The 14,923-nt window shown below is 37.9% G+C and overlaps 1 protein-coding gene across 1 annotated transcript; it reads right to left on the reverse strand.

Annotated features, from left to right (window-relative positions):
* Nucleotides 1-5,752: 5,752 nt before the first annotated feature.
* On the reverse strand, nucleotides 5,753-14,884 carry LOC131777479 (TATA box-binding protein-associated factor RNA polymerase I subunit A). The gene is made up of 6 exons (XM_059093786.2): nucleotides 14,639-14,884; nucleotides 13,941-14,089; nucleotides 11,919-12,457; nucleotides 10,828-10,961; nucleotides 9,903-10,190; nucleotides 5,753-6,600 (listed from the first exon to the last, which is right to left on the reverse strand). Exons 1-6 carry the CDS (start codon nucleotides 14,751-14,753, stop codon nucleotides 6,395-6,397), a joined length of 1,431 nt encoding a protein of 476 aa, XP_058949769.2. The 5' UTR covers nucleotides 14,754-14,884; the 3' UTR covers nucleotides 5,753-6,394.
* Nucleotides 14,885-14,923: the final 39 nt, after the last annotated feature.

A 14,923-nucleotide genomic window follows, 5' to 3' on the forward strand; every position in this document is an offset into this window, starting at 1 on the left:
TAACAAAAGATGTTTTTGCGTATGGCTGTAAATATATGAAAATTATATATGTGAACTGCAGAGAAAGAAATGAATATAAAAGCGATCTTCGGATTAATGATCACTACTGAAAGGCCCATTTTCACCCTTGATGCAACGCGCGCCGCGACCCAATTTCCCGTAACACGAAACTCCCAGATTACTGAAGACCTTCTAAAATCGTCTTTCTCAAGAGCCATCCTGGACATATAGTCAATTGTTTTAGGGTAAATACATTCGCCGTTCGTTGTTTTATACTTTCCTTATAGTACTTTGAATTTTGTCCAGTAGAATCCGAAGAAAAATGTTTTTAAGTGCCACGCTTAGATCTCTATGTACTCTGGAACAGGGTCGGCGAAAAGGACAATATTCGAATTTTTTCACTTACTAGAAGCGCTTGAGGATTCTAAATAAAAATAAAATATTTTCCAATAGAAAATATTATTTTTCAAAGAGAAATATGAAAAAAATATCTGACTGCCAGACGTTAAGTTATTCAAAGACCGTGCCGGTAGAGTTCGAAAAAAATTTTCTTAGTGTCACGCTTGGATCTCTTCGTACTGCGTGTGCAGAGTTGGCGAAACGGACAACGTTCAAATTTGTTCACTTTCAAGAAGCGCTTGAGGATTCTAAAAAAGGTAGAAAAATTTTCAAGGAAAATTGATATATTTTAAAGAGAAATAAGGAGTTCTTTGAGGACAGTGTCCGGCCGTGTAAATGAAAAGTTTCCTAAAAGCTTGAAAATAATTTATAATCATAAAACGGATCCGGGAATTCATTTTTCCAATGATTGTCCCCAAAGGAATATTCTTTTGGATTTATAGGACCTATCGTCATTATTTTTCCTTTTCCGGGGTGAACACTGCTCTTTATTGACTGTTTTCCTTATTCTTGGTAATCCTGTGTCACTGTGAGATGAAGGCGATTCTAATTCACTGTCCTGTGGTTCTTGATTCCTCACGGCTTGTGTGAAAGGGTTTCCTGAAACCAAAGAAAATATATCACATCAACGATATCCGCAAGAGTTTCAACAGATTAGCTCTCAAGTCCAAAGTCTAGTAACAAATTACCATCTTTCTTTCTTACTCGAATCAAGTTTTCCCTTAGGCGACGAAAACGAAATACAGCTTTCCTGTAAAGTAGAAAACTCTGCAATTTGGAAGTCAAATGAGAAACGGGCTTTTGTTCACCAACCATTCTAGTTTCTACATGTGGTCTGCTACTCACTATTAGGTATCTAAGCTCTGTTAGTTTCGATACGCTTATTATCGTTTTTGTTCCGGTTCATTTTTATCAATAAGTATTTCGTAAGTTAATGATTATTACACAATCATCGCTGCTAGATAATCGCTACAAGTTATTTGCTATCGTTAGGAGCTAGACCAAAGTAAGTCTTTATTTCTTTTTCATTTACGTTGTTTATCTTTTGTATGTATCATTGGTGTGGGTCTCGTATTCAGTTTTCCCTGCAATCGCTTCATTTTTAGTTAGGTTAATGTTAGTTTCTGTTGTATTTTTCTTTAGTTCGAACCACACACACATGCAACCTAAACCGCGACTCTCATCAAGCAAAATTATGTCATGGCGCTATCATCTAAAATTAATAAAGATCACTGTGAAAAATACTAACGGGTTTTCGGATTTGATATCCGATGCGGTTTTCGGTCTTTCCTATTTGACCTATTTGGGTTCCGGTTTCTCTTCTATCTGAGCGGCAATTACGCACCTCCACTGATCTCGAATAGCCGCTAAACGCCAATTTTATTGAGAGGAATGCGCGACAAACCAATTGAAATATCGCAGGGATCCTTAGGTAGCTTAAGTGTAGCTGTACCCTCCCCCTCCCCCAAGGTGGGGGGGGGGGGGAAGAGGATGGTACAGCTACACGTAGGGTACGGCTAAGCACAGAACATTGCCAGAGTTTCTTTATCAACGCCACCTTGAAGTTGGTGACCAAGTTACAGGCCACACGTGACTGAATGATCCAATATTCCAATAGAATCTCCAAACTTTCAGGTCTTAGTTCGCAAATGGAAATGTTAGATTAGGGATTTTTGATGAAACTTTCCAGAGCTAAAGCTTTTTGCGACTGCAAAATTGCGATCCTATAGAGGACTTTTGTGCGAATTTCCTTAATTAACTAGGCTCCATTACCAGCTGCTGAGTTCGCAGAGACCACGCTCGAGGTCCTCGAGAGAGCAGCTGTTAATTTAAGCAGATACTAGAAGATACGAATGCCAAGTCTATAGCATTCATAAATCCTGTAATGAAATTAGTGTAGTTTACTCTGTATGCTTCACTTGTCACCACTGTATCGGATCGATCAGGGTTTTATTAACTAGGATTTGAAAATGTATCGGTTTCAGACAGTTTTGCATACGGTTTTCGGTTTTGATCGAATTTTTTCCGGTTTTTCGGTTTTGGATGATTTTTCTACGGTTTTGCGGTTTCCAATAGGTCCCAATGCCACCCTCCTAAAAGAGCTACTCTAGTTTTATGGCATATCAAACTACAACTAGCTGTTAGGAAACTACTAAGAGCTGGGAGATTTTACACCGGAGGTCATAAATTCACAAAATCGTACAACGCACACGAAATGCATGTCAAATGTAACCCAGTCATCGGGAAGATTTTAAAAAATATATTAACGATCGATATGGCAATCCACGCTGTTGATGATGCAACTGGTAGATTATTTATTCATTTACACCATGTGAACTGGCGACGCAGAGAACTAGCCAATCCATTCGCGCCTTATCACCGAAAGGGAGAACAAAGAGTGATGTAAATTTAAGACAAGAAGGAAGCTAAACGGGAAAAAATTACCATAGCTTAGATGACAGAAGGTTGCGACCTGGTTTTGTATCAGTGATCGCATTAGGCTTCAATCAATGCAACAGAATGCCACTTGCTCGTGGCGTTAAAGACAAGAGTTCTACTGTAAAAGTGCTCAGCTGGAACATAAACGGGTCAGGCCGAGCAGGAATGGCAGATGTCCGAAAAAACATTTTAAAGAGTGCGATTAGCAGAATCAACCCGGACGTTATGCTACTGCAAGAGACCATAAAGAGCGTCGACGGATTCTTCGAAGACGCCGGGATACCTAAGAAAGATTACAACTACGAGGAGGCTGAAGACAAGACAGAGACAAGGGTGATCTATAAAAACAACGCATTCGAGAAAGTCGACCCATCACCTGTGAACCTAAATACAGTTCTGGCAGAGATGGTCCCTGAAGATGAAACAAAATTTCTGAGAAGGGGAAAAGTGCCAGAAAGACAGATGATAAAGAATGGTATTTGCGTTGTTCACCTGCGACACATATCTACAAAGCGTGAGATAATTTTTGTATCTTACCGCAACATCAGAAACCATGGAGGAAATATAGCCACTAAAGTTTGCGAAATCATAGCAAGATTACACAAGTCTAGCGAGTGCTGTGTCATAGCCGGAGTGGACTTCAACTGCGATTCATTCGACAGCACATCTGTCGAAGTTCCTTCTTATACAACAACCTCGAGGAGGGAAAACAAGGAAAAAACCGACTTCTATATCTTAAGCAAGTCCACAGAGAATTGGAAAGTGAAAGAGGTGAAAGCTTTCGATCTTTCTTCATTGGACAAAACACTCGAAAGTGATGGGTTTAAGCGGGATCAGCTCAATAAAGCACTTGATCATGACCCTTTACTGCTTTCTTTATCAGAAGTAAAAACAGAAGAAGGAAAAGAAAAAGAAGTTAAAAGGAAAAGGAAAGGAAGGAAAAGAGGAAGAAGTAAACGGAAAAGAAGAAGAAGAAGACGAAGAAGAAGAAGACGAAGAAGAAGATGAAGAAGAAGAAGACGAAGAAGTAGAAGATGAAGAAGATGAAGAAGATGAAGAAGAGGAAGATGAAGAAGAAGAAGAAGAAGAAGAAGATGAAGAAGATGAAGAAGAGGAAGATGAAGAAGAAGAAGACGAAGAAGAAGAAGATGAAGAAGAAGAAGAAGAAGAAGATGAAGAAGAAGAAGATGAAGAAGAAGAAGATGAAGAAGAAGAAGATGAAGAAGAAGAAGACGAAGAAGAAGAAGATGAAGAAGAAGAAGACGAAGAAGAAGAAGATGAAGAAGAGGAAGATGAGGAAGAAGATGAAGAAGATGAAGAAGAAGAAGAAGAAGAAGATGAAGAAGAAGATGAAGATGAAGAAGAAGAAGAAGAAGAAGAAGAAGAAGAAGAAGATAAAGAAGAAGAAGAGGAAAAAAAAACCTTGAGTGCATCCTTTATTAATGATTTATTGCTTAAATACAGGCCTCGTTGACTGTATCATCTTCATTAGCTGCCTAATTTTACCTCCATGAAAATTATATTTTCAGTAACGATTTCATTGTGTTTTGTACAGGTGCCTATTTTCAATTTCCACGAGATCCCACATTATCTTAAGAAATAAGTAACTTGTTAGCTATAGTGTTAAAGCTTACCACCGAGGATTCATAGCTTTATTTTGTTATGAGTAATTAGTGTTGTAAATATAAGCTTCTAGAAATCTCCAGACTACTTAGTCATATTGACATAAGTACCATAGAACTTTCTAGAACATTTCATCGAGTGACGCAGTTATTTCGTAATACTACTAAATAGCTCATTTGTAAGCTTCTGGAATGTTCCAGAACATTTAGTGAATAGATATAAGGACTCAGTTATGTAGCAGTAGTAGTTGATGTTGTCGGGAGCGACCGACTGTTTAAGATACAGACTGTGGTTGGCTTAATTAAGTTTATTAACGATAAGTACTGTACTGCGTTTAGGAGTCGCTCTTTAGCAAGATTATTACTCGTTGTTTAATAAAGTAGTTGAGTTTGTAGGATTGTAGTGTTTTCCTGTCGGTAAGATTTTCCCCAAATTCTAGACAAGAGTGATTATGAAACGCACAATGAAACGCTTGTATGTGCACACAAAACACGTACCTTGTCCACGGAGCCACCTGGCAGCCTCTGCCTTATAACGTGTCAGTTTCCATTCCAGTTCAGACACGTGATCCTTGTTAGGGACGAGACTGAGACGGAAGTGAAATTGTGGCCACCAATCAGCTCGCTCGTCCCAAAATATCTTTAACTCCCTTGTATCATGAGCCGTGCAGAACTGGGTGAGAGCAGCAGCAAGTTTCCTCCAGGCTGTGACAAAAAATAGACATGCTGCATGGTCGTGCTTGACAAAAAGCGCTCCTAAAATATTTACAAGTCCATTTGATTGATCTGTAAAAAAACAGAGCACAAAGAAACCAATTCAAACGAACTGTTGTTCGATAATGCATCAGTATAATCATAGGAACGAATATCACACAAGTGGTCCTTTGAAATCTCAAGAGTGAGAGCTTACCATCCAAAATTTAACAACAGTTAAAGAATCAAAACTGGACTGAAACGTTTTAACCTTTTAAACCTTGACATCATCATCCATATTCTCCATACGGTTCACTCATCGACCTTTGATTGACAAATGAATCATAACCTTCTCAGGGAAGCCTCCTTTTATACCGTGCCTTCGTGTTTAAGCAAGACCTGACAAAAATTTTGAAAAAAAAAAAACCCCCTCTGCGTCTTTTCATGAGCGCGGGGCAAAGAAAACCTTCTGAGTCCCCTTCAAAGAATCGAATCTAGGACTTTCGGATTCTGTGCTCCGATGCCACTGAACCACGGAGACTCTTTAGTGAGAAAGGCCATTACGAAGTTCATATGCAACGAGGAAAAAAATTACCATCTTTCTTATTCCTCAAACAATGGGTTGGTAACCTTTATTTTTTTGTTATAGAATTACAATAGGGACAGTTTTTAGCAAATTTTTAAAAAGATAAACTGATAACTCAATGTTCAAACTGCAAAAACAGGGTTCATGATTTTGGTTTGTCGTTTATTTAAACGTGGTGTTTTACAAACCACAGCAACGTAAAATGGCACCTAGCATATGCTCAATTTTTTACTGTTTGCCGTTCACAAAACATACAGTGGTGTGAAATCCTTACAGTATTCTTAGGTAGGGCTTAACCCTACAGTTTAGTGCCGACGTACCGATACACTAACCCGTTTCCAAGACAGCGGTCAAGCGTCGGGCATGCGCAAAGGCATCATTCCTAGCCGGCTGCACGCCAATTTCCCGCGCAAAATATCTAAGGAAAACGTAAAAAACAATGGCTGTCTCGCTAAATATGCGAAAAAAGTGAAACGCTCATAGAAATTTGTAAAAGGAAACGAATGTAGGGTAAAGAAAAGTCAAGACTTTTCGTACACAAAGCTTATTCAAGTATGGGTATTGGGTATTGTCTAACAAATTGTTTACAGTACACGTCGTACCGTTAGAATAAAAACTTGAAAACAATTAACAGTAATAAAACGGATCTGGGAATTCATTTTTCCAATACTTGTCCACACAGGACTCTTCTTTTGTGTTTATAGGACCTATCGTCATTATTTTTCCTTTTCCGGGGTGAACACGGCTCTTTATTAACTGTTTTTCTTATTCTTGGTAATCCTGTGTCACTGTGAGATAAAGACGATTCTAATTCACTATCCTGTGGTTCTTGATTCCTCACAGCTTGTGTAAAAGGGTTTCCTGAAATCAAAGAAAATGTATCATATCAAAGATATCCGCAAGAGTTTCAATAGACTAGCTATCAATCCCAAAGTCTAGTTACAAATCATTATCATGTTTTTTTACTCGTGTCCAGTTTTCCCTTACGCGACAAAAAGGAAATAAAATACAGCTTTCTTGAGAAGTAGAAAACTTTTATTCACCAAACCATAAACATGGTCAGTCACGCTTGGAATAAGTTCATCAATTCACGAAGTAATCTTTTGTCATAAACCAACTCGACCATGCTGATGACCGCGCACAATCTGCTATTTAATACAATATTAGGTATCTAAAAATCGCTGCTAGAGCAGCTACTCTGGTTTTGTGGCATATCAAACTACAAGTAGCAGTGAGGTAACTACCAAGAACTAAGAGATTAAAAACCATTGGTTACACATCACAAAATCGTTTAACGCACTCGAAATGCATGTTAAATGTGACCCAGTCACCGGGAAGATTCTAAAAATATATCGACAATTGATATAACAACCCATGCTGTTATGATGCAGTTGGAAGATTAGTTATTCATTTAAAACATGTGACGCAGCGACGCTGAGAATTCGTCAATCCATTCGCAAGCGCCTTATCACCAAAAGGGAGCACAAAGAGCTCGAGTGAAGTAAATTTAAGAGAATAAGTAAGCTAAACGGTAAAAATTACCATAGCTTGGTTGACCGAAGGTTGAGACCTGGTTTTGTATTAGTGATAGCATTTGTGCAGTGTATTTCGAAATACGGACAGACATATTTGAGAACAACTGCGCTAAACAATTCGTCTTTGAAGGTTTTATATCTCAAGCTTCAATCACTGCAACGAAATGAAGACGAATTTCAAAACCGAAATTGACCAACTTTCTAAAGGTATTGAAAATATTCAACTTGCTCGTGGCGTTGAAGACAAAAGTTTGACTTTAACCGTGCTCAGCTGGAACATAAACGGGTCAGGCCGAGCAGGAATGGCAGAGGCTCGAAAACAAATATTAGAGAGTGTGATTAGCTACGTCGACCCGGACGTTATGATACTACACGAGACCATAAAGAGCATCGACGGATTCTTCGAAGACACCGGGATACCTCAGAAAGATTACAACTACATGGAGGCTGCAAACGGGCAAGAGGCGAGGGTGATCTATAAAAAAAGCGCATTTGAGAAAGTCGATCCATCACCTGTGAACCTCGATACAGTTCTCAAAGAGATAATCCCTAAAAATGAAACAAGAGTTCTGAGAAGTGGAGCAGTGCCAGACAGACGGACTATAAAGGATCGTATTTGCGTTGTTCACCTGCGACACATATCTACAAAGCGTAAGATAATTTTCATATCTTACCAAGATAATCATAGCAAGATTACACGAGTCTAACAAGTGCTGTGTCATAGCCGGAGTGGACTTCAACTGCTATTATTTCGACAAAACACGTCACAGTTCCTGACTATAGCGCAACCTCGAGGAGGCCATTCAAGGCACACAAAGTCGACTTCTATATCTCAAGCAAGTCTACAATGAATTGGAAAGTGGAAGAAGTGAAAGCTTTCGATCTTTTCCAGAAAATGAAACGGCACCATTCTAGAGAAGACAAAAAAGTAGTAAGTTTACGTCGGATCAGTACGAAGAAGCACTTGATCATGATCCTTTACTTCTTTCTTTGTCAGAAAAAGAAGAAGGAGAAGAAAAAGATTATTACTACAATGACGATGAAGAGGAAGATTATTATTACGATGACGATGAAGAGGAGGGAGAGGAAGAAGAAGAAGGAGAAGGAGAAGAAGAAGATTATTATTACTGCGATGACGATGAAGATTGTTATTACGATGACGACCAAGAGGAAGAAGAAGAAGAAGATGATGAAGATTACTGCGATGACGATGAAGAGGAAGATTGTTATTACGATGACGATCAAGAGGAAGAAGAAGAAGAAACAGAAACAGAAGAAGAAACAGAAGAAGAGGAAGATGATTATTATGATGACGATGAAGAGGAAGAAGAAGAAGAAGAAACAGAAACAGAAGAAGAAACAGAAGAAGAGGAAGATGATGATGAAGATTATTACTGCGATGACGATGAAGAGGAAGATTGTTATTACGATGACGATCAAGAGGAAGAAGAAGATGATGAAGAAGATTACTGCGATGACGATGAAGAGGAAGACTGTTATTATGATGACGATCAAGAGGAAGAAGAAGAAGAAGAAACAGAAACAGAAGAAGAAACAGAAGAAGATGATGATGAAGAAGATTATTACTGCGATGACGATGAAGAGGAAGATTGTTATTACGATGACGATCAAGAGGAAGAAGAAGAAGATGATGAAGATTACTGCGATGACGATGAAGAGGAAGACTGTTATTACGATGACGATCAGAACAGAAACAGAAGAAACAGAAGAAGAGGAAGATGGTGATGAAGAAGATTATTACTGCGATGACGATGAAGAGGAAGATTGTTATTACGATGACGATCAAGAGGAAGAAGAAGAAGAAGATGATGAAGAAGATTACTGCGATGACGATGAAGAGGAAGACTGTTATTACGATGACGATCAAAAGGAAGAAGAAGAAGAAGAAACAGAAACAGAAGAAGAAACAGAAGAGGAAGATGATTATTATGATGACGACGAAGAGGAAGAAGAAGATGATGATGAAGAAAATTATTACTGCGATGACGATGAAGAGGAAGATTGTTATTACGATGACGATCAAGAGGAAGAAGAAGAAGAAGAAGAAGATGATGAAGAAGATTACTGCGATGACGATGAAGAGGAAGACTGTTATTACGATGACGATCAAGAGGAAGAAGAAGAAGAAGAAACAGAAACAGAAGAAGAAACAGAAGAAGAAGAGGAAGATGATTGTGATAACGATGAAGAGGAAGAAGAGGAAGAATAAGGACGGAACCAAGGAGAATTGGAGAAAGAAAAGGAGCAGAAGAAGGAACTTGTCACACGACCAAAAGAAAAGAATTGGAACATAATCAGCGCACGACTTTTAGGTAAAAAAGTACATAGTCCGGGAATAGTAACTAAGTTTCCACCTTGTTGTTGTCAGGAGTGACCGATTGTTTAAGATACAGACTGTGGTGGGCTTACTTACGTTTATTAACGATAAGTACTGTACTGCGTTTAGGAGTCGCTCTTTATCAAGATTATTACTCGTTGTTTAATAAGGTAGTTTAGTTTATAGGATTGTAGTGTTTTTCTGTCGGTAAGATTTTCCCCTAATTCTAGACAAGAATGATTATGAAACGCACGATAAAACGCTTGTATGTGCTAACACAAAACACGCACCTTGTCCAAGGAGCAACTTGGCAGCCTCTGCCTTATGACGAGTCAGTTTCCATTCCAGTTCAGACACGTGATCCTTGTTAGGAACGAGACTGAGACGGAAGTGAAATTGTGGCCACCAATCAGCTCTCTCGTCCCAAAATATCTTCAATTCTCTCGTGTCATGAGCCGCGCAGAACTGAGTGAGAGCAGCCGCAAGTTTCTTCCAGGCTGTGACACAAAATTGACATGCTGCATGGTCGAGCTTTACGAAAAGCGCTCCTAAAATATCTACGAGTCCATTTGACTGATCTGTAAAAAAACAGAGCACAAAAAAAACCAATTTAAATGAACTGTTGTTTGACAATGCGTCAGTATATTCAAAGGAAAGAATATCACATGAGTGGCCCTTTGAAATCTCAACAGTGAGAGCTTACCATCCAAAATTTAACAACAGTTAGAGAATCAAACCTGGACTGAAACGTTTTAATCGTTTAAACCCTGAGATCATCATCCATATTCTCCATAGGGTTCTCTCGACATTTCCTCACAAGCTGATAAGGAGAATTTGTTTAGCAATCAAGACCTTCTCTACATGGCGATCATTTCCTTCATTCTCATGACCTTAATATGTGATTCAGGCATGATATTGTGAGGAGAAAGTAGATGTTGGTCACTCTTAGGGATCACAGGGTTAAGTAGCTTGTGCTGTAAAAAAATTGTTGGTTTTGGCCTGGTTAATTTTTTTGTTTTTCTGGACACACATTGACCCTTCAACCCCCAAGAGTGACTAACATCTAATTTCTCCTTACAATATCACCCCTGAATCAAACAGTAAAGTTGTGAGAATGAAGGAAATGATCACCAACCAAAGAAGCTATAAATTCTCCATGTCAGCAGGGAGAATATGCATTCTGATGTTAGGGAGTAAAGTGTTAAAATCTTTTACCATTCTTGTGTTTAGCAAGCTTGATATAATCCTTGCTCAATTCACTTGTTGGATCAACATTCAGCAAATCTTCAAGAACTGCACATAGTTCTTCCTTACTGGCACATTCATTCTTCAGAAAATAATATAAGTACCTATTAAAAATGAAAAGTGAAAACATTGAAAATTATTACTACATGGATTTATGCAATAAGACATCCAAATACTCTACTTCTTACTTACCTCTGGGTAAGTAAGTAGGTAAGTAACAACTTAAATTGGAGAGGGTAACACATGACAGTGTAAATGATAAACTAGTGGTCCTCTGTGCTAAAGATTCAACCAAGTAATCGTAAAATAACAAAGAAGAGTGAAGAGTATTAATATCAATCACAAAACATTTATCATCTACAGTTCTAAATATATACAAAAATTAGTTCAAAAACATATAGATATCTCTATAAAATCACTAGGGAAGAATACAAAGTATGAATATTTATTGCAAAATATTTATCATCAACAGATACAGGCCTCATTTGATTTTGTGGCCTGACTATCTGGGCTTAGTGTAAAGGTGAAAAGGATTGTTGTAAGTAATGGTGTCTTACGTTTTGACAAAGTGAGTGGAAATCATCGTCAGAGTCACACACCCACCAGAGTTAAAACAGAAAATTGTCCAAGATGGAAAAACGGTCATGTTGCCTTGGCTGGAAATTCAGGTATCATTTGAAAGCTTTCAATGTATCAGGAAAAACCATTTTATGTAATATATTAGGAAACATTTGTGTCATAAAAACCCTTTAAATTCTAGGAGTGCCACATCAAGCAGAAAAATATCAAGGAGAAAGTTATAATATTAACAAGAAAATGTTTTGTTTTACTTAACCCTATAACTCCCAAAAATGATAAACATGTAACTTCTCCCTTTCACATAGATACATCATCCAGCAAACAGATTATGAGAATACTCAAACTTATCAGATAGAAGTTATTATCTTGATCTAACACCAAATTCTCCTATTTAATTTACAAGGAAATTTGTAGCAGCTAGAGTGGAGAATTAATAATCAGATCTTGGGAGTTAAAGGGTTAGATTTTTATCAATGTCTTACCGATGTGAATTAGGGTTTTCAGGATTTTTGTCCTTGTACTTCACTAGGATACTTTTTGCTTCATCAGCCATGTCATAATATTTTAACATCTCTACTTGTCTTGTAATAAAGATGTCCCACACACCGCAATGTTCGACTAAGTTGACGAAAAAAACCAGAGCCTTCTTCCCATGAAAATCCATTTGACGTTTCAGATCAGCATAAGTCCTATTATCACCTCCTGTTAAGTCCATATCACTGTGATCATCGTTTTCTAAATATCTATTGTCAATATTGTGTTTGCATTTCTTCCATTGAATATATGCAAAGAGTCCAGCATAAGCTTGAAGAACAGGGCTTGACATGAATGGCTTTTGAGAAAGTTTTGATGTAAGAAGTTCTTGTGCTTCTGTAATATCATTATTGTGTTTCACCAAGTACATAGCAAGATCCAGCAGAAGTTCGGTTTTAAATGGTACACAAATTACAAACATGTTTTTTAAGAATTGCATCATGTGCATGTGGCTTCCCGGACGGTTTTTCAGAACTTCGGATCCTGTCTGAAAACAAAAAAATTCACAAGATATATTTCACTGTGCAAACAAGCTAGGAAAAAGACAAAATCCTGTTTAAAACTCCTTAACATTTTAAGTGCTTAATACTATTTATCTACCCTCTTGCAAAATGAAACTGAGAGAAAAAAAACTAAGTGGGGTAGTTTAGTATTATCAGCTAAGTTGATGATGTAAACCGGCCATTGTAAAGAGTTTAAAAGCTGATATTTCATGCATTAATCCTTCATCGGTGCTCTGAAGAATTGCTAATGTTCAAAACATCAGCCTTTTAATTCTTAACAGTAGCCAATTTATGTTATCAACTCAGTTGATAATACTAATGTAAAATTACCCTGTTATACTCTCCTGCCAATACAGCACCACAGTTTCTTTAGAAACTGTCCCCTTTATTAAAAAGTTTTTCCAATAGCTAATTCTAGCTTTTTAGAGGACAGCACAAATGGAGAATAAAATAGTGTCAAGCAAAGTTTCTTGTTTTCTGCTGTTATATTTAACTGGAGACCAGTCATTATGTGTGTGAGTGGGGGAAGGGAGGGACTGATGAAGCCCTCCCCCTCACAGACATAAAAAACTACCCCTTCCCCTATTGGATTATAACTGGTCCCTAAATTGTAAGGAAAATTTTGACAAATGGTTGAGGTTACAGATTACACAGAGTCCTACAACTTAGACAAACAATCTCCTTCAGTGTTCCAATTTTTTACTTTGCCCACTGATCCAATCACAATTCAATATTTTAGAGAGAAAAACAAAACCGTCAAAAGCATATGGTAAAAGACATGATGGATGCCTGGATGCCACAGCAAAGAGACTTGGGTCCAAGAAATGGTAACTGGTCACTAACTAGAAAAACAAATTTTTCACCCAAATTGGCCAAGTTTTTTTTCTTTTTCCAGAAAACTACTTAAAAAATGTGAGAGACACAGTGGACAAAGACTCCTGATGGTCAGTGCACTGGAATCCCTGTAGAGAGTCTGGCTGCAAGACATGGCTAGGTCATTGTGTTGTGTTTTTGGACAAGACACTTTACTCCCCATGCCTCTCTCCACCCAGGTGTATATATGGGTACTAGTGAACTGTCATAGACACCTGATGAAATGCTGGGGGGGTTACCCTGTAATGGGCTGGCATCCCATCCAGGGGAGTGTCCTACTTCTCCTAGTCATTTCAAGTCATTGAAACCAGGATAAACTCCAGCTGGATGGGTCACTTGGCTTGAATACAGACTTATCCTTGTAACTCCCAAGATCTCATTAGCAATCCTCTTTACTGTCTGCTAAATAATTCTCATTATGTTGGTTTGGAGAATTTGGTATTGGATCAGTTAGTAATCCCATAATTGATATTTTTCTTTATTCTCATCACTTGTCTGCATGTTATTGTATAGATATAGCCAGGAGAAATTCTATCTTGGTCACTCATGGGAATTAAAGGGTTAAACTAATATATAGAATATGTTGCAACTCACTCGCCAAAACAGCTCAGGTATTCTTCTACAAAATCCACATAATCCAACAAGACACTCCAGGGCTTCATCAAATCTATGGCTCAGTAAACAGTCCAGCAGCATTCTTGTGAGATACGTGATGTGCTGCAGGCGATATGATCTATTTTGACCTAATCCAGGAAACAGATTTTAAGTTTCCAGATTATCGAACATTGATTACAAAAGAATGCTAGAGAAAGTAAGCTACAATTTGGTTTAATTCCTTCCTTCTTTCAAAACTAAAATATTACGTTTACCATTCCCAAAGTTAAGGGGAAGAATATTAAAACCAAGAATAAAATTGCACTACAACAAAACACATTGTCTCAAAGAAGCATATTTTAAACCATACTTGGCTCGTGAAACCTCAATCAATGGGGAAAGAACCTTTCTCAACATTAACTATAATTCGCAATTCAACAAAACATCATCTTGCATTTCTCTTAAAAAATCTATCCCGTTTTCAAATCTCATTCAGCTATGGGACGTTTCTTCACTTATTATGTTTTCTTTCTGTCTAACGATGCACTTGATCAAAGCCTCCATCGTTGCAGATTTCACGGTAACCACGTGTGATTTGTGGCACAACACAAATGAATACAATGTAACAACAATTTCACGGCGAGAAAATTTTCCCAATACAAAGCTACTCAAAGAGGCAAAAAATTAGTTACACTCACCTAAAGCAAAGCTATGTTGTTTTTCTCGCCATATATGCTGGAATATACAGCCTTTAAACCACGCGTGGGGAGACTTTTTCTTGTGTCTCGACCAGTACTGTGACACGGCCGCCATATTGTTTTTTTCTACAAGTTAGTGTGCTGTGTACGCTTAAATGAAAGATACTTCACAAAATAAGGCTTGAACAGAATAAATTCTGCCTCACAATGGGAGGGAAACCGAGTAAATGAAAGCAAATAAATGAATTAAACTTATTGCTTTATTTGTAAGGCACTAGGGTTAAG

Source organism: Pocillopora verrucosa, chromosome 5, assembly GCF_036669915.1.
Source record: "Pocillopora verrucosa isolate sample1 chromosome 5, ASM3666991v2, whole genome shotgun sequence".
Lineage (NCBI taxonomy): Eukaryota > Metazoa > Cnidaria > Anthozoa > Scleractinia > Pocilloporidae > Pocillopora > Pocillopora verrucosa.

Coding starts and splice junctions, on each gene's coding strand:
- LOC131777479 (XM_059093786.2), bottom strand. CDS start 14,753: ATGGCGGCCGTGTCACAGTACTGGTCGAGACACAAGAAAAAGTCTCCC. Junction 14,090..14,638: donor ACAACATAGCTTTGCTTTAG/GTGAGTGTAACT, acceptor TTCCTGGATTAG/GTCAAAATAGATCATATCGC. Junction 10,962..11,918: donor GAAAACCCTAATTCACATCG/GTAAGACATTGA, acceptor CATTTTTAATAG/GTACTTATATTATTTTCTGA.